This window comes from Meleagris gallopavo, chromosome 8 (genome assembly GCF_905368555.1).
Source record: "Meleagris gallopavo chromosome 8, MGAL_WU_HG_1.1, whole genome shotgun sequence".
NCBI classification, from domain to species: Eukaryota; Metazoa; Chordata; class Aves; order Galliformes; family Phasianidae; genus Meleagris; species Meleagris gallopavo.
The window spans coordinates 825,873-852,225 of NC_139411.1; the positions used below are offsets into that span (position 1 = coordinate 825,873).

Consider the following 26,353-nt stretch of genomic DNA (forward strand, 5'->3'; position numbering starts at 1 on the left):
GATATTGAGCTACTAAAAAAATAATTTGGTTACTTGCAAAAAAAAAAAAAAAAACAACAGAAAAACAGAAATATTTCATTATCCATCTATGATAGAGATTCCAAAAGTAATAAGTATTATTTGCAAAAAATTTTACTTCAGCTTTACTTCAAGAGTTGTTTAACCAAACCTATAAAACCATCAGAACCATACAATTTTTAGAATTTCACTGCTGCCAAATTACCTGCAAAGACAATTACAGTAATTCATAGTACTCTTTTTTTAGTTGTACTTCAATACCATTTAGCAATTGCCTATTTCCTACCATGTGGTGCTCTCAGCTTTTCCATTTTTATCTATTTATTTTTCATCGTTATTCTCTGTTGATTAGCTTCCCTTTTAATCTTTTTTTTTTTTTTTTTTTTGGATCCAAAGAAGTTCTCTTTCATGATTTCATTCTTTGGCATCTAATGAATCAGGCCTGCACAGATACCAATTATCATTGGTATTCTTATGTCTCAGTATTACCTCCCACTCCATTTACTTGTAACTGCTTTCAATTTCACGGATACATCTATATATTTATATATTAAACTGGCAAGTTTGTCATGTTTACTCTAACATTGACTACACTGTACTTTTACATAGCAAACAAAATTACCATAATTGCTTTTAGCTCAGTGATCAGCTACTTAAGATTGCTGGTAGCACAGAAGAATGAGGAGCTCCTATGTAATCTAAGATAGCTGCAGTATTCTGCATAAAACACTTCTTAAAGTATTTATGTGAAGTATCACCTGTGACAACACGAGGGTCCTTTTGTTATTCCCAAAAGGGCTGAACAAAGAGGAACCAATAGATGAAGAAGCATCTTCCATAGCATGGGAGAGAGGCAACCATCTGGTCCATGAGCTGCACCAGAACCTGACAAGACAAATTCAGGAAGCCAGGCTCCATGGGAACAGACTGCTGAATGCACTAGAAACATCTGTTCACGTTTTGAGAGTAGAGATAATCATAGAAATATTCTACTTTTTATTAAAACAAACAAACAAAAATATATATATATATACACACATTGAAAAGAAAAAACACAACTAGACAGGCAACTTCTACTAGATGTATATGTTTTTTTTACTCTCACGAAAGCACAGATATTCTGGAATATTAAAAGGAATCTTTTTAGAAGAAGAAGACTATAGCATTACTGACCTAACTCTCCTTGAAGGTTTAACTAAAGTTCTGTATTTCCCAATCGTTAAATCCTGTTTTGCATAACCTTAAAATACAAGTGTATTTTGTCAGGGGAGGCTGCACTTCAGTAAGGAAGAAAGCAAAATGTGTGGCTGCATGTATATCAGCAATCAATTACTCAATTTTACAAGCTTTTTAAGTTGAAAGGGATGGTTTACTCCATAACGCCTCAACAATTTACACACACTTGGGAAGATAAATATTCTCTTTAGAAACCAAGGTTTCTAAGTGTCAAAATCACTACTGAAAATTCAGTACCTTTGCAAAACATTACTGCATATATGGTAACAATAACTAGCGTGTATCCCAAAGCAGACAAAAATTAGGATTTAATTATGCAAATACTCATACATCAGTAACTCGCATGTAAGTATTCTGTCTGCATATTAATAAACATACATAATATACATTGATAACATATAGTCGTAACTGAATGCTTGTAATTATTCTCAGGATCAAAGCCCTTATTAAAAAATACAAATTAATGCTTTCTAATTGTAATAGTCACGATAGGCTTAAACGTGAACATAATGAAATAAAGTCCTCATATATGTAGTATATCACAGAATCACAGAGTCGTAGGGCTTGGAAGGGACCTCCAGAGATCATCGAGTCCAACTCCCCTATTTTGCCTATACAACAACATAATCTTAAAAATAACCAATGTGAGACTGATAGTTACTAAAAACAAAGAGGTGAAACTGCGTAGAGAATACTAATATTTACTCTGTATACAGGAAAAATAACAAAACTCCAGAAACAGTATTCCTTGAGTAGCACGGATGGCTCACCACGTCTCATAAGTGATAGGAAAGCTGAACCGATAGCTGGCCCTCCCTGGGCTAATGACTTGAAACTAATCTCCAGGCAATGACTGATACTGAGGGGTTGCACTAAGATAGAACATCAAGCCTGCTGGGCCCCACGTGTGCTAGAAGCAGCAAAACTGTGCTCTTCCTACAAGAGCAGAAATGGAGACTGCATGAGACAACTGCTCACCATTGATAGCCACACACAAACCTTTGGTGACTTGGACTTTGAAAGATGTATAGCAGCTCACTATTTCCTGTGAACACATCTCTCACAATGGTGATGAAGGAGTCACATCTTTTCTGAGGTCTTCTAAAACTGAGATGACAGCAGATAAGGCAGCTAGAATAGAAAGCTGTAATTTTATACTGGAGTGACCCTTCAGCGATGGGTTATTTGGAAAGGAGTGAGAACTTCAAAGAGGTGAATAATGGTTTTGTATTTCCTAAGTGCTTCTGACTTTTTTGAAGCACTTTCAGAAATGGCCAGCATCTTCCTTTTCTTACCTAGCGAAAGGTACACGATATACACAAAATACGACTAGCTGAGGTGGAATTCAAAGCCCACCCAAACGAAAAATATGAAGGCCTATGGGATTGATTTATTTGGAAAAGCATGGTTTCTACTTATGTTGCATTAGAAAAAGATAATGACTCAAGTATCACCATTTGCTGGGGGGAAAAAAACATTAAAGGTAAAAATCAGATGCAGAATACAAACAGTCTAAATTATATTGGCTGAATTAGGATAGATTTATGAAATATGCTGTATATATTTCACAGGATCTCAAATAGCAATCAGTGAAAATTTGAACTTGGAAATAGAAACCAAAAAATTTCTCTACATATCTGTTTTAGAAACAGTTGGAGATGAGGTTTGTACATTACCAAATGCTTGGCTGGGTGCTACAACCCGCTATCCAATATCTATGCATGGCTGCAAAGTGTTTCCACTTTGAGCATTTAGAGTCTCAGCTTCCACTCTTGGCTAATGCTTCCACTCTGCCTGCCGCCATAAGGGATCGCCCCATACCAAAAGTTTCATCCACAACTAGGGAAGTCCTTTTCTTTAAAGGAAGCGAATTAAATTACATCAACAAGAATAACACAAACAAACAATACAGCACCACCTACACCCCCTTGAAACATCTCAGCACCAACACAACAAGAAACAGAAAGTCAAAGTGCTGCATTACGTGGTGCCAGAGGCTGGCTACCCATCTCTACAGTCTGCCTAACTAATGCATACTCTCTTCTGCAGAAGGAAATCAAGCAGAGCAGTGAGGACTTGCAGCTACACTGAAATTTCCTAGTTGTGTCATCCTTGCATCACTGTGCATGTTTTTCAATTCTGTGCTATGCTCACCACAAAAGATTTCACAGCAGTTTTCGCTTCAATCCATCAGATCAGCATTAGGACTGCTGAATAAATACGGCTCTATGGCAACAAGGATGGGCTAATTAAAAGTACTTGCAGTGCAGAAGATTCAGACTAACAAGCATTTTTAATGATCAGCTGCAGAAATTCTGCATAAGAAGCTATGTGCAGCACGAATTTGGTGTCCTTAATTCCCCAAGGCCAAAGTACGTCAGCAGCACCCAAGCTGTGGCACCGCTCACACACAGCCCTGCCCCTGCTCAGAAGCTGAACCTCCGCCCCCCATTAGCTCTTCTGCAATATGCGGTCCTGACGTTGTGGCTAAATTTAAAGGCAGTTCCTGAAAAGAAACTCTGGACACATGTTCTTCTGTTATTAACATTTCATCAACTACTGTGTTGAAACCCAGACAGCAACAATGCCCAGTGCGTGCTATCGATTTCAAAGAACAGTCGCTATCAAGATACAAACAAATGTACAAATGAAACAGAAACACGACCTGTAAAAATAAATGCAAATTCTCAAGCTGTTTCTACACTAATTTGTCTAAATAAGGTGTGGCACTACTAGCTGGATCACAGCAGCACGAACATCAAACAATAGGATGAGAAACACTTCTAGCAATGAGAGCAAGCCTAGAGGCTTTTGTTTGGTTATGAAGTATAACTCTCGATCATTTTTACTTAAAAGTTAAATTTTACAAGTATAAACCAGAATGTTTTTGTAGTGTAGAAAATGATTATTTTGTGGTCTTCTGTAAGAACTTTGGAAAAGTACATGAATACTTGAGAAAAAAAACTAAATACTTATTTCTAAAGGAAAAAAAAAAAACAAACACTGAAAATATTTCAATTAACGTATCGGTTTATATTTGTATTCTGTGTCACTAGTTTTTAAAGGGAAGAACTGTCCCCACAGCCACTGTCACTAGATGTGACAGTCAAAGTTAAGAAGTAGAACAGTTAAATTAGATGCAACTCATTACTCAGAAGCACTGCTAAGAAATACAGAAAGCCATGAAGATTCCAAACAAGGGCTTTGGCTTTCTTAGAAAAAGTCCTGCATAAATTCACAGTTGCACAGTTGTTGGTTCTTTTTCCACTTACATACACTAATCTTATAAAATTAAGCCATGTTGTACCCTGCTTGGTATTTCCACGATGACATCTGAATTGCACTTTGGAGTCCGCAGCTAGTAATAGAGCTCGAGGTGATTATTAGTCTTACATTTAAATTACAACAAAAAGTAGAACAAATTAAGAAAAGCAAATACAGAAACTAATTTAATTACAGTTCTCATATACACACGAAGGGCAGGAAACCTGAAGAGAAAGGAGCTACGTTTCTTCACGATCTGCTTATTATGTGGGCATTCAGGAACACACGCTCTGTCCTCTCGGACCTGCTGCGAACAGTTTCCCTCACACCAAGCAGTCAAGAAGGGAACAACTGAAGAAGAATTTGAGAATTAATCAGTGCGTTAATTGAGGTTATCTAGATTGTGATAGATGGGGACAACATACTAAACAAGTTACTAAGGCAGTTGAACTCATCTGTTAAAACCAAAATTAATGGATAAACAAAATTAAGTTCACTTTCTCATTGATTTTTATCCAGCTGCACTGGACTATAAAAGAGCTATCGGGGAAAGCTATCCATTAGCTGTCAACTCAGAATGCCTTAAGAAGCAATTGCTAATCCTCCAGTGATGTCTCACTAAATCCTAATCTCTACAAATTGCTCTTAGGAAGAGCATTAAACTTGACATCAAACCAGGTCTTTAATGCTTCCTAACATTATTCAACCTGTGAGCCATTAGAGATCATACAATGCAATACAACTTTTAAATCCAGTAAAAAAATGCATAAATCAGATAATGTCAATGTCAGGTCTAGATCTTCCTGTGTTTTCTGTGCTGTGAAAGAAGAAAGGAATACAGAACATCCTAATTTAAAAAAAAAAATCTTACAATTCATAAAAATTAAGAGGCAACTATTATGCTTCAGTTTTGCTTCGCAATATCATCTCCTCTTATACGTATATAAAGTTTTAAAAGGGCATTGAAAAAGGGTGGAGAATGATTCATCATAATTTCAGTGCTCACATCATTTCAGATAAGCAGTAAAATAAAAAACACATTAAGTTTTCCACCCTGTCACAATCTTGATCATTTCACCAAGAATGAGAATGGCTAAAGCAGTATGAAGTTGATAGAAGTTAATAAGGTGCTAAGACTAGGATTAAAATAGCATTTTAGGAAAAGAGGACTGGATTTATTCAACCTCATGATGCTCTCCTAAGCCTGCAGCTTGAGCCTGTCTAGATCTCTCTCAATGGCATCCCACTCCTCAGGCACGTAGACTACACCTGTAATGCTATAATAGGACAGAAAGTACCACAGCAATAGCAGGTGGCAAAATCTTTAGCTACAGCAAATCAGAACAAGCCCAAACGCAGCAACCAAAGATGCAGAAATGAAGGAAAAGAGCTGCTTACCTTTGGAAGGCCTCAGGTACACAGGGATCTCCAGCAAAAAAAGCCCTCACCTCCACTGCCAACCCTCAAATGAAGTCTGGGAAGGGGTGGACCCTGGTTCCACCCTTCCAGTCACTCAGCTGCATTGCATGCACTTGAGCTCCCCTGGGTTGGCCCTGCCTTCCCACCAGGTGCTCCATCACTATTTCAGGCCTTGACTTAGCATTCCACTACACCACCACACGGCTTGGTGTCATCTGCACATTCTCAGAGGGTGAACTATATTCCACTGTCAACGTCATTGATGAAGATACTAAAGAGTAAATACTCTGGGAAGTTTTATTTGTTCCTTGGGAAGCAGAAAATAATCAAAAAGCCAAGATAACTTATTTTTAAATGAAAAACTGATTCTTTTTAAAATGATGGATCACATTTTTTGAAGATATCTGTCATACAGAACACATACCCCCTTCACCAAATTTTAATATGTTAGAATTTAATAGTACTAGATAATGGTCTGAAATTAAGAAAAGTCACTAAATAACTGGAAACCCACAGAAACAGTTTATCTCTTGCAGAGATTAGAGACATAAACCCATTAAAACACAAATTTCCAAGGTAAAAGTGCAGCAGTACATATAACTAAGAGATGCTACTTATAGTCAAAAGACAGTTGCATCTGAATCAAGACAGAAAGTACCTCATATGCAGAGGAAAGATAGGTCTATTTAGCCTGCTATCGTAGTGATCTATTTGGTTCTTAGAGGATAAATTTAGCAGCTGCAAACTCAAAATATTATAACAGAAGAGAAGTGAAAAGTAGTAAATAATGGGAAACAGTATCAAAATATCCTTGGCATCCTCTCCAAGTGAGGATGTTGTATTCGGAATGAAGGAATCAACGTGAAACTGATCCTTCATCAGAAGAGTAAAACTGCTCTGCATATTGTTTGTTCAACAGTTCAGCATACACATAATTGGTAGTACAGCTCTCACATAGTCAGGCAGAGAGATGCAAAACAAAGCCCCTGAAGTATCCACGGCCAGATGTTAACTGGTAGACAACACAGAGGGTAAGGATTTCACAGAACCACAGAACTGTAGGGGCTGGAAGGGCCTGAGAGAACATCGAGTCCAACCCTCGTGCTAAAGCAGTTTTCCTACAGCAGGTCACATAAGGAGAGATTCAGGCAGGTGCTGTATATCTCCGGAGAAGTAGATTCCACAACCTCTCTGGGCAGCCTGTTTCAGGAACGTGGCACTCTGAGAGTAAAGAAGTTCTTCCTTCTGTTACTTTCTGTGTCCCAGTCCCCCGCTTATTGGGAGAGCAGACTGCATGGACTTGAGCACCGAGGAATGCAGTGGAAAATTCCATATTTATGCAGTACAGTCATATCAAAATCGTAATTTGAGGAATCACAAGAATTTGATAAACATAGATATATATATTTGATACACAGAGATACATATCCTAATTGCTTTAGGAAAACACTTCAGAGAATTATTCTCTAATGTCTCATCTCCATGTCTAACAAAATAGGATCTCAAAGTATAAAGATAATACAAGAAATTATAATTTGAAAGCAATGAGCACATGAAAACAATATCAGACAGAAACTTTAATTTGGTTTGCATTGAGAATAATCTTCAAATATTTTCTTGTGAAATAAGGTGAGGAAAGACTCACGGAAAAGTGCATTACTTGGAAATTCCTCATTTGAAATACAGAAGAAAACAAATCCAGTGTGGCCACATGGAGATCAGAGACTGTAACAAAAGGTTAGTGGTAGTCTTGTTTTGTTATTTCTAGCAGCAAAATATAGAATCAGCTCTGTGCAGATCTCCCCTCGCCCTGGGGTCTCCCTTAGCTGGGCTCCCCTGTTTCATCCCTGAACGCGCCTGACCTGGAGCTGATTGCCTCTGAAAAACATCAGGACCTTCAACAGCTCCTTCTTGGAACAGCAAGGAAACTGAAGGAAAATAAAAAAATAAAATAAAATAAAAGGGACATCAGTTTTAACTCAGTTCTCAGAGAAAAACAAAAAAGCAGAGGTGATTCAAAACATGAAGAAAAAGGAAGTCAAAGGGCATTACAAATAGACCTTGTCAAAGACTCAGGAGTCTCAAAAAAAGAAAAAGGAAGGGGAAAGGAACGGAAGAGGAGAAGTATGAGAACATAAAATATAAATATTTCAAATGACACTGCAAGCCAATCCGTGCAAGTATGGAATGCTCTCCTCTCACTGAGAGAGAATGTAACAGAGGAAAACAGGAAGCTAAATGACAACACATCCTTTCAAAAATGAAATCTATCCCGAGCAAATAACTCAGGAAACCAGGAGAATTTTAAAAGCTATTAGCTAAAGGCAATAAACAAGGCATTCAAGTGTATTTCACAGGAAGCCTATGAAAGAATCAGACGTTCCACTAAAAGATCAGGCATCAATAATGGATACTACAGATAAAATAAATGACTTCTTTGCATTGATCTTTACCACAGAACATGACAGAGAAACATTTCCTGCAGACATTACGTTCCTAGCAGGAACCACTTACAGAGAAAATGAAGCACTTGCATAAAAAGAAGCATCAAGAAAAGGTTCTAGAAAAACTACTTTTAAAAGTTCATTGTGCTTTCCAGGGCATTTGTGAAAAAACAGAACAATCTATTAAAAAATGACAACAATAAAATAGAGCTGACAACCATCACATAACCAGATTAAGTACCCAATTGTGTCTTCCACTTTCATCAAGACTGAACGGGATATTCCCAAAAAAATGTATTTTAAAGTCAGAAAATGACAGTTCACAGAGAGCGAGATTTCTACCAGAGCCCATCATCACTCTTTAAATTTCTCCCCCCCGAGACTCACAGAAGATTTCTACAGACTAGGAAAGACCTATTAAAAAATGCAATATGAATCAAATTCCAAATGCAGAACAGTAACTATCTTCTTAATGGTAAGCAAGTATCGTATCTACGTCTCTCAGTTGTACCTGTACTTTTTACCTCTGCAGCAAGCAGCAATGATATGAAAGCTGGCTGGAGACAAATGGTACAAGGCAAGAAATAAGCAGGACTCAATGCCCTCATTAGATTTTCCCAGTAATTACACAAAGAAACTCTGAATTTAAATTTCTCTTATTAGGTGGAATTCTGAAAGACACGGCTGTCCAATCATACATGTTTTGTTGAAAACTATCATTTTGGATGAAATGATACTAAAAGGAAATAAAAACATTGTGAGATCCACTATCGTGAATAAGGTACTTTGGGCAAGATTTCCTGTTTTTTGAGGCTTGTGTAGATACAAAGAAATGTTCTTTCAGCTCTGAATGCAATGGTATCACTGACAGTAACACAGGCTCAACCAATTAGGAAGCCTTTCTGTAGAAGAAATGGAAGAGTCACCCTAATGGCTCGTGATATATGGAATTCCTTCTCTAGCTCATATTACTTCTTTCTTTTCAGGAGTGCCACCCATCTGAGGAAAATCCCTGGGAGAAATAGTATAGGATCTTGTTGAAGTGCACAATAGGAATTGCTGCCAGACCCAGCTCTGGGCGTAGCACTTCATCCTGGGGTAATTTCCTTCTGAGTTCTTCAATAATTTACCTACAGGCAGCTCTTTTATCATAATCAATCAGGCCTATGAGAAAGAATGCTTGAGCTTCATAATGCGTATAATTTTTAGCTTTTCTAATCTGTCAGTCTTCTAAATCTGTCTTTCTCATTGCCTCTGAGCACAAGACTTCTCTTCCTACCTCTGCTGTCCCATCTTCTCTGAGCATTTCTGGAAAATTTTAGCAACAGCAGAAGACTCAGGGCAGAAAACTGAAAACAGCACTTACCATTTCATTACATCAGAAGAGAGTAAGTGTAATAGCATAAATTAAACGCTGAAATGAGGAAAGAGAGCTTGTGGTATGCTTATTCTGAATATATTCTCCAAATACTGCAGTACTTGTCAATAACTGTTATATGTCTCTATTTAGAAGGTTCTGCAGAACCAATCAGTGGAATTTCTATGTGATTTGATAAACAGCCATGGCAGGATCTATTAGATGTCCTGCCTATTATAAAATCACACCCAAAACAAAAACCAAAAAAAAAGCAGTACCCAGTCTTCCTATGGTCATACATTGATTTCACATTAAGACTCCAAATACAACATGAATTTTATAACTTCAGCACATTTACAAAACCATCTAAAAATCACGCATTCAGTGATGCATCTCACAATGACTGTGCACACAAGTTAAACAACCGTCTGCCTCCATGGGAAGGTGGTCACTTGGTGAAGTTTCAGTCGGTTACAAAGAAAGACTTGGAGCAATTTCATGTGCTCTGAACTGTTCAATAACGAGTCTGAGATGCTCTGTCTTTTTCCATGTAAGCCCTCGTTAATCATTGACCTTGCAACCTCTGGAAGTTCAGGTCTCATGCAGTTTATCTTCCACTGCTTCAGTAGGAAGCTATAAAACCATATAGCTTTCCTTTCTGAAGGACAGACGCTTTTCTAGGATGGAGACTTCTGAAGAGAAATTCTAACCACCCAAACCAACAGCATGACGGTCAAAAAGAAATACTACACACCAAAACTGCACAGGACCTGTAGATACTACCTATATTAGCCCTCTGTTTCATACTAGAGTATATATTACCATCATCAAAGCTCTATTTGTGAACCCCAAGAAAACTGGAAAGGTAACTGCTTCAAACAGATGGCCACCACAAATCTTTTAGTTTCCCCTACTGCTCATCTGCCTACCAGCTGAGCACCCTGACACGTGATCACAACTAATATATATGGAAAGGGACATAACACTTGGAAAGCCTTAACTTCTGCGTTATTTTTAAAGCAAAGCATGCAAAACTGCCAACTGATTTTAGCGTTCTGATGCTTATTTAATGAGATTATGATGTAAACATTACAAATCAAGATTGACAGAAGCATTGAGAGTCATGCAGAATACAGAAATCTTGCCAGAAATTCTTCTGTACAAATGCCACTGTTCAGTAAAATGGACATTCAAGTCCTGCATGATTGTGCCAGACCGTCTACTGTGCCCTGTGTCCAGCCACACACAGAGACGCCACTGACTTCAGCCATAACAAATGAAGATCCACAGGCTGAAACCACCACTGTCAAAATTAATGCTGCTCTAAGACTATTTCAGCACAGTGAGGATCAGACCCAGGATAGCCTGGGGAAAATATATCTCCCCTTAGGTGATGCACACCATAGACTCTGGTCATAAATAGGATGCTGAACCCAAGCAAGTTGCTAATAGTACCGAACTATTCATTTATTACTCCTCCTTGTTTTCATTTCATTATCGTGTTTGCAACCAGAATACTCCCAGCTCTCCATTCCAAGCAGCAGATTATGCCACTTAATGGCAATTAAATGTCCTAAAGGCATTAAAAAGGCTATTACCAAAACATATTTTCAAGCTCTGCCATAAATTATTTCACATAAGCTTTGAAATTCGTTACAAGTGAGCCTTCAATAGAAACAACTGTGCTGGGGTCATATGTCTGCATGCAAACACAATATTAATCTTCAGTAATAAACAATGATAATACAACCATCTCTAAACTACTGAAACAAAAAGCATGAGAATTTTGAGATGACAAATAGTTTCTAACGTGCCTTTAATATCTTTTGTTCATAGGGACGTCATTTTTAAACCTTCAAGCTAGGAGGAAAAATAAGCTAATAAGACAACATTCAGCAAGTTTTTCATTTATCTATTTACACTTAAAAGCTAAGAAGATATGGGGAAGCCATGAAAAATGTATCAAGTAAAATAAAAAAAAAAACCTTTTTTTTTTTTTTTTGTATCAGAATCAAACTTTGGAAGGGAGTAAAGAAGAAAGAAGGTAAAATCAGCACCTGGCAATTTTCTGCTGAGCTACTCAAATTCTACCTCAAGCTCCATCCCAGATCCGTGCTAATAATTACATCTGCTACTGCTAAAACAAACCTTTTTTTCTTTTATTTTTCTTAGAGATCAACACAGCTTCCTTTAATAGAAGTCAACTATGAGCATATGCAGAACAACAGACTAGGGTAAGCAAGGCACTCCTTTGTGTTTATTTTAAATGTTAGCTGAGGCCCACTTATTCTCACTTATCTCATTGGGTTGGGATTTGGCTAAGGATCCCACCTACTCAGAGAGCACTTTGTCTCTATGTATAGAAGACTACACCGCACTGAATGTGTTTCTTCCTTTTGATGTGAGATATGGCAACAATAACGCTTCGGGTTTAAAATGTAATGCGAAAGCAATATAAATCTTAGTCGTTACTAAAATTCCCGGTGACAACTGCCTATAAAATCAAGCTGAAAAGGTTTAAAGGGGTTGTCATAATGGCAGCTGTTGGCCTAATGAGCGCCCCAAATTCAAACCTGATTCAACACCCTGCAGGACAAAAAGCCAGGATTTATTAACTAGAATAACTCGCTTGTGCCTTGTGCACAGCCCTGCACCACTGTCAGATACACTTCTGCTATTCAGGCACGTACCTTGGCTATATTTGGAGAAATACTTTTGAATAACCCAAAAACTACAAGCTTCCCTTTAAACCAGCATAACAAAGGAAGGTATCAGATCTAACTACTAAAGAACTACTGAAAATGATCACACACATAATCCACAATATTTCTGACATTTAGATTAAGTGCATATTCTCTGTAACACATCTCTCATTTCTCGCTTTCTTCATCACATCTTTATTTCTCAAGTAAGAAAGCATGAGCCTGAAGAAAAGTAGTAATTCATTTTTATCCATCACCAAGTCTTGCAGAACGTTGGGGGACGATGTGCAAACTGGTAAGCACGCCAAAAGGATGAAAATAAAGTAATCCTATAGCAGTTGTCTATGACAAGAGCAGCACACTGTCCAAGTAACTGATTTTCTGGTGGTAGCGGGAAAACATTCACCAAATTCAAGGTGAATTTGCAAATTTCAGTTGCAGTTACGAAGGGCAGAAGTTCAAAGACAACAGTGCAGTACAGTTAATTTGAGATTTAATGCTATCTCCATCTATGCACTACGGGATATACTTTGTCAGGACCCAGGGAGAAAAGTCATTTTGTTCCATAAAGCAGGAAATTATATTAGCAACTAACAAAGACATGACGTACTGCTGAACCTCAGGAACTTTGTTGCAAGTTTTGCTTGGTTTGGGGTTTTCTTTTCATATCAATTTATTTTCCATAACTAGTACTGAAATCGCAAATCACATATTTCAGGTAACATCCTATTCACTTCTTTTGTTCCTTTTGATTATCCCCACACAGAGCTGAGCTCACCTTTGAAGTCTTAAATTACCCTCTTGTCAATGCAGTTTAACCAAAATCTGGTGTTAATTAGGAGATTTTCATTATGTTTTGGACTCTGCATTCTTGAACAATCTTTCCACCTTAGTTCTAATATAAAGCATCTAGGCCAGTGCTTGCCTGTGATCTGTCCTCCTTCTTTTGGTGGTTTCTGAAGAGCAGCTGGAGCAGCCCACAGCTCCCACTGAAAGCCCAGTTACATGAGAGACCATTTCCTCAAAGCCCAACTCAAATTCTGCATTTCAGTCTTTTATCCAGTCTTCAAAGCCACAACTGGTGACACACGCACAAAAAAAAAGTGGAATATATTTCTGCAGAATCAGATCATATTTAGAACAGTCACCTTACAGCTTTTCCCTCGTCCCAGTTAAAATCTGCGTCCCAGAAATCGTTAGGCCCTTGACCACTGTTAGCTCATTACCACATTTTGTATGTCGGTTACTATATTTCACTACATAAAATACAGTAAACTTATTTTTTAGTATTTCCTAAGAAAACATATGCTTCGAGTCTATACTGTCCTACAGGTTGCATTAATAAACAGGATTAAAAACTTGAAAAATATTAAGAGAGTATTAGGATGTTAAGGGACGGTCGAAAAGTAATCTCTAATTAAATAATTGAAATGTAATGTATTTAATTCATCAGATATAATCTTACAGCATCTTCTTTATGCAATTGTCATTAAAAAATAAGCTCCCTAATATAACTCACACTGCTTTTGAAATTGCACCATTCTCAGAGTATGCAAAACTAAAACAGTTCACAAGGATGATGATTCTTTTCATCGTCTCATGTACTTTATCCTCACTGCAGGATTACCCCACAATAATCTCTTCACGGGAGACTTCTAGCTATGCTCTCTGTCCAAAACACTTCATATTCTGCAGGTACATCACTCTTCAGTCAGGATCACTGACAGAATCAGAGGTAAATGTATTTCAGTTATTATCAAAATTGCATACGTAACAGTCCATGTTTCCAAAATACCCTCTGTGAACAAATGAGCAAAGGGGAACATTACTCAGCAGCTCCTCAAACCGTGTTCGACCACGTTCATAGGCACAGCTTCCAGCAGCAATGCTGCTGCTGGCTACAGATCCTCTACACCTGCCAAGGCAATGGGTGAGAGCTGTCCTCACGTATGTAAGCACAAAGTTTAGCCAAGACTTGTAGTCTACTCAACTACTGAAATTCAGTGGATGCAAGCTGACTCTAATCTCCCCCTCCAAATTTAAGAAGACAATAGCTGACTCTTCTTCCCTCTCAAACACATCACTTGTTAAAATTTCAGCTTCGTATATCAGATTAAATTCAGCCATCCAGGAACTAAAACCTGCAAGAACTCTATCTTGCAGGCAGATATATCTAAAACCAATTTAAAATATTAAGTTACTATTCTTGATTTTCATTCAGGACTGAAAAGGCCTCTGTAATGAATGTAGCCCTGTTCTGAAAAGCTATTAGAAGCACTTTTTTCCCCCCTCTCTGTGCTTTTGCAGAAGAGAAGACAGGGTGGTTAATGCTGCCAGAACAGCAGAAGAGCTCCTTGAGCAGAAGTGCAGCCCTTTCAGCTCCCAGCCAGCCTTCTCCACGGCAAGGCAAATGCAGCCACCAAGGACAAACATTCATCTTCCTTGGTGCAGAGATAAAGCCCTCAGACTCAGCTCTGTATTTCTGAATGCTGCATTTTCTCTGTTTTTATTACCATCTTGAGTGTGAAGGTCCCCAGCTTCACAGCCCTAGAGGTAACTAGTTGAAGCAAAGGTGTGTCCTGCTGTCATAGCACTAAAAAAAAGGTGGTGGGGAAAAAGCCCTTGTGCACTAATGCAAACCTGATATGCAAGTATCTAATCTGAGTTCAATGGCAAAGATTGGGTCGTTTCGACAGTGCTTTAAGATAATCAGCTTATTTAAAAGCATGTGCTATAAACCTATAAACAATGTTCACAGGGAGCAACTTCACCTGTTAAGAGATGCTACAGTTTACCAGCATGTTTCTGCCTCCAATGTTTTTAGATTAATGGAAATGAGCTACAGCTGATGCTATTACACTGAGACAGTCCTGAGAGTAAAGAGCTGACCCAGTGAAACATGACAATGCCTTGCATAAAGGGAAGTTAAAATATTAAGGCTGAAATCTAAAGCAGAAGAAACTCAGGCTGCTTAAAAAAAAAAAAAGCACTGTACATGACTTTTTGACCTTTTACTGAAAAAGCACAGTTTTTTGAGTAGATTGAACTCCAGCACTGTGTCCCTTACGTAGCTGGGTCAGACTGAAGGCTAATGCACTAAAGCAGGCTATTTATGAAATAATTACAGAAGTACATCTCCCCTCCTAAATCAGGAGCACTGACATCCATCAGAGTAATACCATCAGTGAAGTCTCTGAACCCACTGCCCACTGAGCCCCAGCACTGCAAATGTTTTTGGTTTTTTTTTTTTTTTCTTTGAAACTATTAGACGGCAGCAAAAGAACTGTAACATTTCAGTTCATCTGTTCAGTGCATCTCTATGTTTCAAACAAAAACTCTGTTTCTTTTTGGCAAAATCACTGACAGATTTAACAACAATGTTATTTTTCTCTCCACATAGTTTTGCTCTTCAAACAAACAAACCAAACAACGAAGAACAACAAAGCACAGCACTTTGGGAGACGATCAATAGTTTGTTTTTTCAAAGTATTAATAAACCAGCTCCCAAGTCACAACCTCTGGAACAGCTTGGTAAAACTTCAATGATAGCCCTCTCACCACTTATACTGTAACACACAGGGAGAAAAAACTGAGTCCCTACAACTGGTTTTTGTTTCTTATTATTTACCAGTATTGCTCAACCCTGAGCAGGTGGGATGGTTACAATCACAGAATCATAGAATGGCCTGGGTTGAAAATGCTCATCTAGTTTCCACTCCCCTGCTGTGTGCAGGTCGCCAACCAGCAGCCCAGGCTGCCCAGAGCCACATCCAGCCTGGCCTTGAATGCCTGCAGGGATGGGGCATCCACAGCCTCCTTGGGCAACCTGTTCCAGTGCCTCACCACCCTCTGTGTGAAAAACTTTCTCCTGATATCCAACCTAAACCTCCCCTGGCTCAGTTTAAAACCATTCCCCCTTGTCCTATCACTATCCACCCACAACTGTCAGCCACTTGGAACACACCACTGAAAATGCTATTTTATCATCAACTCAAACAGGAGATGTAAGTAGAACGTCAGCATTGCATAGTGTAGTATAACTGAACATATTTTATACAAGTTTGTTTCTGTTAAAACCCTGTTTACCTTTAGAAGCATTGCAGGCTAGACTGTATGTTCTCTACAACGCTTGCTTACCATGTAACAAAAAGCCCTTGTCAGTGCAGTAACAGACCAGCACAGACAGTGCAAGAGACTATCCCAATCTTAGAAAAAATGTTTGCTTTAAGAGTTCTGACATCAATGAGAATAATCAAATCTGAAAAAGCAGCGCTTTGTTATTAATACTAATTTAGTGGTTTGCTGTTTCACAGTGCTATAGCCCCTCTAGCTGGTAACTGCCAGCAACCAAAGCCCAGTTCCTGAGAACTAGAATCTTGAACTTAACCGCAGTGATTCTGTGAAATGAAAAACATGATGATAATAACATGTTTTTTAAAAAAATACTTTTCCCATACAATGCAGCATGGCATCTCTAGTGTTTCAGAAAACAACGTATGTGCTTCAGGAAAAACTCATCCCTGTCATATTGCTACCCGGAGAGGTAGCAGAGAGAGGGGAAAACAGTGCATGAGACAAGAAGTATTATTTTCCAGAATGATATAAAAAAATAAGTAAAATTCAGAGCAGGGTGCTATTTAAAAGTGGCGTGAAAAGAATTCACGACCGCCATTTCTCCTGAAAGCCTACAGCTAACCAGCTGCAATCCCCCAGAACACAAAGGTTTTACTACAGGACATGTTTCATGCAGAGAATGCACAGCATAATGGTGCACTGCTTCACGGTTACAGTGAAAACACAAAAACAGAAAGGAAAAAGCATTAACAGAAGCTCAACTCCAATAAGCGCACTTAAATAATAGTGAAGACTTTTAAAAAGCAGCATTTTCAAACTGATGTACATCTATGTGCACAGCATGTTTTGTAAGCATTGACAATGCAATCTAACACACAGTAACAGATTTTATCACACTGATGTTCTCATTTATTGACCCCAATTCTGCACATGCATAAGTCTAACTAAAACATCACTTGCATATCCTAAATTGGGCCTCCAGATTTCCAAAACTGGGCCATATAATAATCCCATTATAAAAAACAAAGACTGTGAACTACTTAATGCAGCAAATCATCTACCCAGAATATTATCAAGATATACTTTCCTCAATTTTTTTGTTAGCAAAGTTGCTCACAGAATGCCTCACTGAAAGCTCTCTTCTAGCAGATTAAAATATCAAATCCTTTTTCTACAAAGAGGGCCTACTACATGGTCAGTACATCACTTAAGTGCATCTCCCATATAGGTATAAAGCACAAGCTGGGGTCAGGGGAAGAATGGGACATGACAGTAGAGCCCTTTGGATTTCTCAGGGATTCATTCTAATTTAGAAAGGAAAAGCAAAGCCATAAATGAAAAAAAGAAGAAATTAATGGGAGATGCTACAGCAAAAAGAAGAGGCAGTACAAGTTGTTTGACTTCTTTTACGGGGACTGGAACAGGAATTTCTTGAGGTATTTCAGACCAAGGTTTCCCCTTGTCTTCTTACCCAGTTACACACCTTCATTCTGTGCTATTGCAGCCAAATCTGGACAGTGAGCCTCTTCTGTTCCACCTAAGCTTTCCCTGAACATTTCCTTCCTGCAAACATACAAATTTCAAATTACTCTATGGAGAAAACATACATCACTTTGGACTTAAAAAGCTCTATGGTGATCTGTTGCTAAACACGGTATGAAGGGAGTTATCTTTGAAGCTGAACAGCTTGTCTCCTGCAGCCAGCAATCAGTCATCAGGCACACAATGCAAAAATAAATAAATAAATAAGGGGTTATATGTTGTAAAGGCATTAAAGTCACAGAATCCTCCTGTTTACGTGCTGTGTGAGGAACACAGCTCTGGAAATACAGAACATTGCACTGGAGGGCAGAATACACATAGAAAAGATGAAATGCTGGAAGAATTGTATAGGTTTTACTCATCTATCTTTTGAAATAATGCCTGAGTACATGCACCTTTGGAGCCAAAGCATATCGATAAAGTTTCTGAAACAAACATCTAAACATTCAGTAGTAAGCATTTCACACTGTATTTTCCCTCACATCAACAAATTTCATCAGGAACAACTAACCCAATTAAGTATTTTTTCTGTTCTAAAGAAATTGAAATTTACAAATGAATCAATCAGAATTCTCCTCAGGGCTGCTTTAGTCACTTCCTTTCTCTTGAGTGTCTCTTGACCTAAGGGGAGGCAGACACCTGTTTGAGAAAAAAATAAATACCTGCTTAAATCCACTCACTCACCTGCGTGCATTTCCTCCCCCTGCCTCCATCTGCTCTGCTCAGAAAAGCCCTGGCCTGGCAAGCCTGGTGGGTCAGCCCCACAGCAAGCCACTTGTCTCCACTACAGCTGTACTTGACACAGAAGAACAGCTTAGCAGAAGGTCTGAAAGGGGAGGTTGAAAGCAGGTTTAAGGGATGTCCACTGCAGAAACTAGTTGATAAGAAACCACGACCTCCTCGCTCAACAACTCTTTAAACTCCATCACATTGATCTCAAGTCCCTTAGAGTAAGATGTAATCTCCACGACCCAAAATATCTTGTTCTTTTTTTGACTGTATTTAGTCTAATCTTGTAATGCAAAAACAATACCTATGCTTAATAGTAAGTGACAACGAATCCCTTCCAGACAACAGAACCTGAAAGAGACTTTCAAATGAAAAAGACGTGTTTCAACTTGGCTTTCAGTTCGGTTACCTACAAGGAACCCTCTTACAATTATCAAATACATTTCCACTTTTGTGCAGGTTCTTCTCTAACCCATGCTGCAAGGCCAAGCACCGCATCCAAAGCAGTTGCCTTGCTTAGCAGAGACCAAGCCAGAAACGTTGAGGTCTGGAACCTCCTTGAAAACAGGGATGGTACAAACATCCAAATGCTTGTTTGTATTTTCTCCCCATGCCTGCAGTGAAGATGCAGATTTGTGCAACCCATAACAAATAATAAATTTCAAAAAAAAATTCTGCAAGCTCAGAGACATGCAAAAGACACAAGTTTTTATGCATTTATTTCTCTTTGTGACCAGGCCACCCCACATGACTGCACTAGGCATGTTTTCTTGTGCTTGCAAAACAAATCATGGGAGAAATCAGCAAAGTTAAACAAAAGGATGCTGCAGATACTTCCTGAAAGCCACATGAGCTATAGAATTTACCGATAAAGTCAAAGCCAAATCCACGGCAATCCTTGCATTTACTGGGCTTTGCAGAAGGCTTCAAAGCAATGAGTCAGATGATAAATGCACTGCAACACTAGACACAGTGCTGTAGACAGAGACAGGTCTTTTGCTTTAATTTTTAATTTCCATTTTCTGTGGGTTTAGACAAACCACTGGCATTACTTTAGCATAATACTATGTAATGAATCAATACTTTAATTTAATAATGGTATTCTGTTGTCAACATATAATATATCACATAATGTCCTTGTATAGTTGCTAAAAAAAATATGCCCAATAAATTGCAAGGCTTTGCTTTTGCCAGTGATCACAGCTTAAATCAACATAATGAGAATCTCTACAGCCCCCAGAAGATTTTTCGTAGGGATTAAAAGGCACCATGGTGTCATTTCTGCCATATTCCTTCCTCTTATCATACCAGTGCTGTGTAAGTTCTCCCAGGTCATGCTATTCCAACAAATACTTCAACAAAAGGGAAATATATCTGAACGGAATCAATGTACATATCTGTGAGTGCAGCTTTTATGTAAACATTCAAATTCCTTATGAACTCGATGATAAGTGTGCTAGTTCCCAACTATAATGGGGATTATAAATGTAAAAGTGAAATTAAGCCCAATGTCATTCCACCTAATTGAACAGAGGAAAGAAGTTATAACCATAATAAATGAAAAATAAAATAACAAATACTTACACTTTAGGGTATATTCTCTATTTGTTATTTTGTATCTTGGCATTAGCTTTCCTGCTGACAAGTATATAAGGTAGGAAACACAAATCTAATCACGTCTGTGGTACATTGACTCACAGTATGGGAACTGAAAGCAAGTAGCAACGAGGACAAGGAAAAGCTTTCAGAGTTCCCAGTTCGATATATTTTTCTTTGTTCCACGGCCTTCGATGCTTCACAGATTGATAAATAAGTGCCATATTAATCTCAGTCAGTGCTAAAGGCACGCGTTCTAGCATCACGTGTGCGCTCCTTGATTCCAATGACAGCTCATGATCAGAACGCAAAGCGCTCGCAGATACTTGTCATTCGTTGGCAGGATGCTTCAGAGCTCTGGAAAGAGTAGGTCTGGTTTTACTACAGCTTGGCACCTCCCACTACACCCTCCAGTTGGTGAAAACCCCGCAGTTCCATCTAAGTGTCATCTTTAATGTGAAAAAGATATTTGAGTCAGTGCAAAATAAAACAAACAGCTTTCACCAAAATGTCAGTGCTGGTAGCAGTTCAGCTGCCAGATGCTTGTTACTTGAACCCATGCCGTGCATAGCAAACAGACAGAGATATGACTAGGACAAACGACTGGACTAGAAAATCTTTAGCAGGAAATCAAAGTGTACTCAGGCTGCAGTCTGGACACAAAAGGAGGTCACAAATGGACTTCACAAGATCTATTGATTAAGATTTCTGTAACATCTCTTTCCCTGGTTACAACGCATTAGTTGAGCCCCACCTGCCTGACCTCAGCCCTCTGCATTAGCTTTCTGTCACAGGAACACCACAGAAACCACGGGGCTATTTCATAGCTGAACACACCTATAAGTACAATATCTCAATTTAAAGATAATAACATTACTGAAAAACCTAGAATACCATGAAAAAAATGCATAGTGGAAAAAATCAGGTCATGACTCCATCGAAATGAAACCTATGCTTTGATAACAATAAAACCTCAGAGGTGCGTTCCAGTCAGTTGGCTGATTCTGCTCATCTCTGGGTTAGGCTATCCTAAATCAATGATTGATTTTCATGTTGAATGCTGGGAAACGAGGCTAGAAAGCCACAATCTGTACATGAACATGAGAAACACACACAGGCACACAGTACAGAGAGAAAGCCGATGAGTCAATGGCTTTTGCTTAGTCAGAACCCGAAGGATCTTCAACAAGAACTTGCAAAGCAGCTCACAGATAGCTTGACTTTGAGTGAAACACAACCAAGAATTATTGTCATTATGCACACCCACAAAAAAGTGAGAGATTTCACAACATCTCCTCAGCTGAATACACACACAGAGAAAAGGCTTTACCGGCATCGACTTCAGGTGGGCAATCATCCGGCTTTCTGAAGAAATAGCTCCCAATTTGTTCTCCATTTCCTCAAGTCACATTTTGAGCCCATTTTAACACAAAGCAATTAAATGAACTGCCACATGAATAACGACAGCTGCTTCTTTTCTTAGAAGCCACGAAAGCTAAATAACCCATAACCCCTGCCTCCATATGTGCCTTGCCAAGCCGGCGGATCACACAGGGCTGTGCACTGCTTTGAAAGCTGGGGCATCAGATTTATCATGTCAGATTTGTATTCGCGACACAACAGATCCATGACTTCCATTTCAACAGCCGCCAGAGCAACGGCCACATAAGGACCATGCAGCTAAAGTTACAAAACGAGGATGTGCTTGTTTAAAAGAATTCCCCTCCTTGCTAAGAGCTGTTAGTCAGGGCAATCCAAGCTCAGTGGCAGATGCAGGTATTTGCTGTAGGGTCACACCATGGCAGCACTTCCTGGCAGGATGATGACATGACTTCTCCCTCTCCCCTCTGATAGATACTGCAGCCTCAGAGAATTTCACATGTATCCTCGGACAGGCTTATATGTATCAGGGAAATACAGCCGTAGGCTTTAAATAAATAAATTATGCCACATGCCCTACAAATTCAAATCCTTTTTTATGTAATCTATTTAATCTTCCATTAATGATAATCTCTGCTATCAATGTGCCCAAACAGGGTCAATTTCTGCTGGATTTGCACTTCTTGCATTTCATCCTATAACCCAGCTGTACTTAATGAGGGGAAACACCCTGCTATAAAAGGTATTAGCAGGCTCCTGGAAACAAGGAACAGTTACAGGACTGTAAAAGTGCCAGGAACATTTCAAGGCTTTTTTCTTCCTTTGTGCAAAAGAGTCCTGCCAGTGACAATAATTTATTAATAAGGATTTTACTGCCTTCTATACCTTTTGTAAGGAGGCAGCAGAGATGGGAGAAAATTGCAGCGGACTTCTCTTCCATACCCGAAGAGATACAAAAACGAGAAGGGCAAAGATCTCAAGGCAGCTTTTAAATCCCGACAGGTCCCACCCAGGCTGGAAGCCCAGCAGCATTTCAGGCACACACGTCACTGCAGTTTGAAATGCCAGTAAGGTACTGCTGCACACAAGAGTCGAGATCAGAGACGCAGGTTGCAAATCACACTCCCTTCACACGTTTTGTTTCCTTGTTTGCTTTTTTTTTTTTTTTTTTTTTTTCCCCAAGTGTTCTATACAGCTCCATATACCTCAGTGAGACAGCTAAGGCTCAGATCCACAAGAGATTTTCCCTCTGGTACCACTAAAGCTCCTCTGATTGCAGCTAGAGAGCAACCAGGCTCAGCCACACCTGTGAGAGACAGCTCTTTCTCAATTGCAGTAGCAGATGCTGGGGAAGCAAGTTACTGCCTGGTTTGCTGCTCTGATTTAGTGGCAGCTTTATTCGTAATCATTCCCAGCCATCCACCACCTGCACGCCCACCCACACGTACACATCCAGTTTACCACTCTTCTCCCTGTTCTGCCAATTCACAAAATCAGTTTGCTGCATGGATGCTCTCTGTCCCAGGGTTCATCAGCAAAACAGATGTAATGGACAAAATTAAGTTTAAATGACCAGCTACCCAAATCCACTACTGGAAATAAGCATACATTAGTATGCAGAAGGGGAGCTGCTGGCTGTACAAGCAATCCAGGTGGTGCATGCGATCGAATTGACACTGCTAGAAAAAGCAACTAAGAGTTAATGGAGAACACAGGCTCCTCATTTCCTATGCTGCATCTGAGAAAGCATAGAAGACTCTAATACAGTATAATTGAGCATTTCACTAAATAGCACCACACAGAAGTTCCTCTGCCATGGAGTCCTAAATAACCTTTACAAGAAGCTGAAAGTTGATGCACCCAACCCAAACGAAATTTCAGACCGAACCCAAATCCCTCGGTTTGTGCCTCGCAGGGCAGGAAGAACCAGGCACAAAGAGCAACTGGGGAACGAGCCCCCTCCTCCGCTTAAAGAAAAATAGCCAGTCACGGGCTGAGGCTGCAGACGGCACAGTAACTGGCTGGATCCAAGGAGCCCTGGGCTGCTGTGAGCGTTCGGGAGCGCCTCGGTGCCACTCTCCGGCGGGGTTCCTCCCAGCAGCCCAACTCCGTGCCGGGGGCAGCACCTCTCCGGGGCCGACGGCTCCTTCGGTGTGAGCCGGCTGCTGGGAGGCCAGAGAAACTCCGCACCGGCAGAGAGACGCAGCCCGCCCCGAGCTCCCATTGCTCACTGTCAGCAGTGTCGCTGCCCCTCCTGGCGGGCCATCCTGTCCCCTCGCTTCCCACACCTCCTAAATGCCACCCTCACACCAGACTAGAAGGGGAAGCTTTCCAATGAACCGCAGTGAATTCCAGCCGCCTCCCACGGCTGCTCCTGCCTCGACGCCCGCCACACGAGCGGAGAACCGGCCGGGAGACAGCTAGGGGAGGGAGAACTTAGCGGCTCCCCGGCCTCTCCCAGGGCACCGCGCGTCCCCCGGGCTGCGACAGCCCCGGGATGGACGGCGCCCGATGCCGGTGACCCGAGCGGCGGGCGGGGTGTGTGCCCGAGGGCGCGGACCGGCGCGTTTCACTTACGGATTTTGGGGGTCGTGGTGGTCTCCGGCGTAGTGGTGGTAGATTCCTGGAAGGGAGACAAGGTCCAGGAGGGCGCCGAGTCGTGGACGTAGATCTTGTAGGAGGAGGTAGCGTGTGCCGCAGTGGGCCAGGCGGGCAGCGGCGGGGTGCTGGGGGCGGCGGGCGGCGGGCGACCGGCGCGGCCGGCGGTGCCGGGGGGGCCGCTGGCGGGCGGCGCCGTGTGGGGCGCGGCGGGGTGCCGGGGGACCGTGGGTCTGGGGCCGCCCCGCGCCGGGCCGCGGGTGCCGGGGGGCCGCGGGGGGGCCCGGCTCATCGTGGTGAGGCGGGGGCTGACGCGGCTGGGCGGCCGCGGCGTGGCGGCGGCGGTGGTCTCCGAGCCGCGGGGGGGGGCGGTAGGCTTGGAAAGGAAGAAGGGGTCCTGCCCTACGCCCTTGGCGTCCATCAGCTCGGTGGGGACGTACTCCTTGACGGAGCCCACCACGATCCACTTGAGCAGCATGAGGCTGAGCCCCAGGCCGATGAAGCCTATGAAGAGGGGCACCACGCACAGCCACGTCTGCTGCCGGTTCCAGACGATGCAGTCGCTGCAGCGCAGCTCTCGCGGCGGTCCCCCGGCCCCATCCCCGCCCGGGCCCCCCGCCGCCGCCGCCTCCGCCGCCCCGGGCGCCGCGGCGCCGGCAGCCCCCTCGCTCATCCTAGGGGCCGTCCGCAGCGCCGCCGCGGCCCCGGGGCATCAGCGCGCCGCGGATGCCGGCGGCATGCGGCGGAGGTGGGCGGAGGGGAGCGGAGCGGCGCGGGGCGGAGAGGAGCGCGGCGCTCGGTCACGCCGCCGGCATGGCGAGGCGAGGCGAGGCGAGGCGACCCCCGCGCCGCCCCGCGCACCTCCCGCGGCCGCAGAGTCAGCGGGACGGCCGCGCCGGGCGCCCTCCTCTTGCGCCGCCCGCGTCAGCCTCGGCGTTCTCCTTCTTCTCCCTTCACTCCCAGGCTTTGCTCTCCTTTATTCTTTTTTTTCCTTTTTTTTTTTTTTTTTTTTTTTTCCCGTGCAATAAGTCGCGGCGATCAGCCTCCTCGATTATTACGATTTTTTATCCCAAGCACGCGGATCCGGCTGCGGGAGGGCACATTCCTTCACATCCACGCTCCTTCTCGCCTCTCCTTCTTCTCCTCGCCCCTCGGGGCCGGGGGATCTTCTCTCGCCTTCTCGCTCCCTCCCCCGCCCGCTCGGCTCCCGCCTCTGCCCGGCCGCGGCGCAGCGGCAGCCCCCGGCTGCTCGGCGGGGAGGCGGCGGCGCGACGCCCGCCACTCCGCGGCCCCGCGGCCAACCCGCGGCCGGCGCTGGGCCAGGGAGGCCGATCCGCGGGCGGGGCCCGGGGCAGGAGGCTCGGCTCGGCTCCGCTCGGCAAGGCTCCTCGCGGCTTCTCCGCGCCCGCGCTCAAGTCCGGCCCGCAGTAAAACTCCGGTGAGGATGCCCGACGAAAATAATAATAATAAAATCCACGCAGCCAAATAAATAAAGAAAAAATGAACCCTTGCAGCGGCGGACGCCAGTGACCCTGTCGGCAAAAGCACGGATCCGGCCAACAGATAGGCACGCACACAGCAGCCCCTGCCAAGCTTGCAGCTCCTGCTCAATTGTGCATTCCTCTCGCGGCGCAGGGGAGGCAGGCGAGCGCTCAGCAAGTAAGGCGCCTCCCACCAGAGCCTAATGGTGGTTTCTTAATGCGCACAAGATAAATAAATGATCCGGGCAAAGCCCTCGGGAGGGTGGATGCTACAGCTAGCGGAACCTGGGAAAGGGATGAAGAGAAAGGGATAGAAGAGAAAAAGAGAAAAGAAAAAGAGGGTAACTGCGGAGCGCCTGAACCCATCCGGCGGCGGTGCGGCAGTAACCCACTGCGCTGTGCCGCACGGCAAAAAGACGCGTGGAGGGAGGGAGGTGGAGACACCTTCAGAGAGGATTCCTCGCCAACGACCGGGGCTCAGGACGAGATGCTTTCTGACGCTGATGCTCTCTG

At 42.0% G+C, this 26,353-nt stretch overlaps 1 protein-coding gene across 3 annotated transcripts in view; it reads right to left on the reverse strand.

The window, feature by feature from the left end:
* The window catches only part of NRG3 (neuregulin 3), a 357,744-nt gene extending 331,705 nt beyond the window's left edge, over positions 1 to 26,039 (reverse strand). For all 3 annotated transcript variants that reach the window (XM_085229478.1, XM_085229477.1, XM_085229476.1), the window contains exon 1: positions 24,339 to 26,039. In XM_085229478.1, coding sequence (XP_085085604.1) covers positions 24,339 to 25,032 — 694 coding nt within the window. In that variant the 5' untranslated portion in view covers positions 25,033 to 26,039. The remainder of the gene's footprint in view (positions 1 to 24,338) is intronic.
* Positions 26,040 to 26,353: the final 314 nt, after the last annotated feature.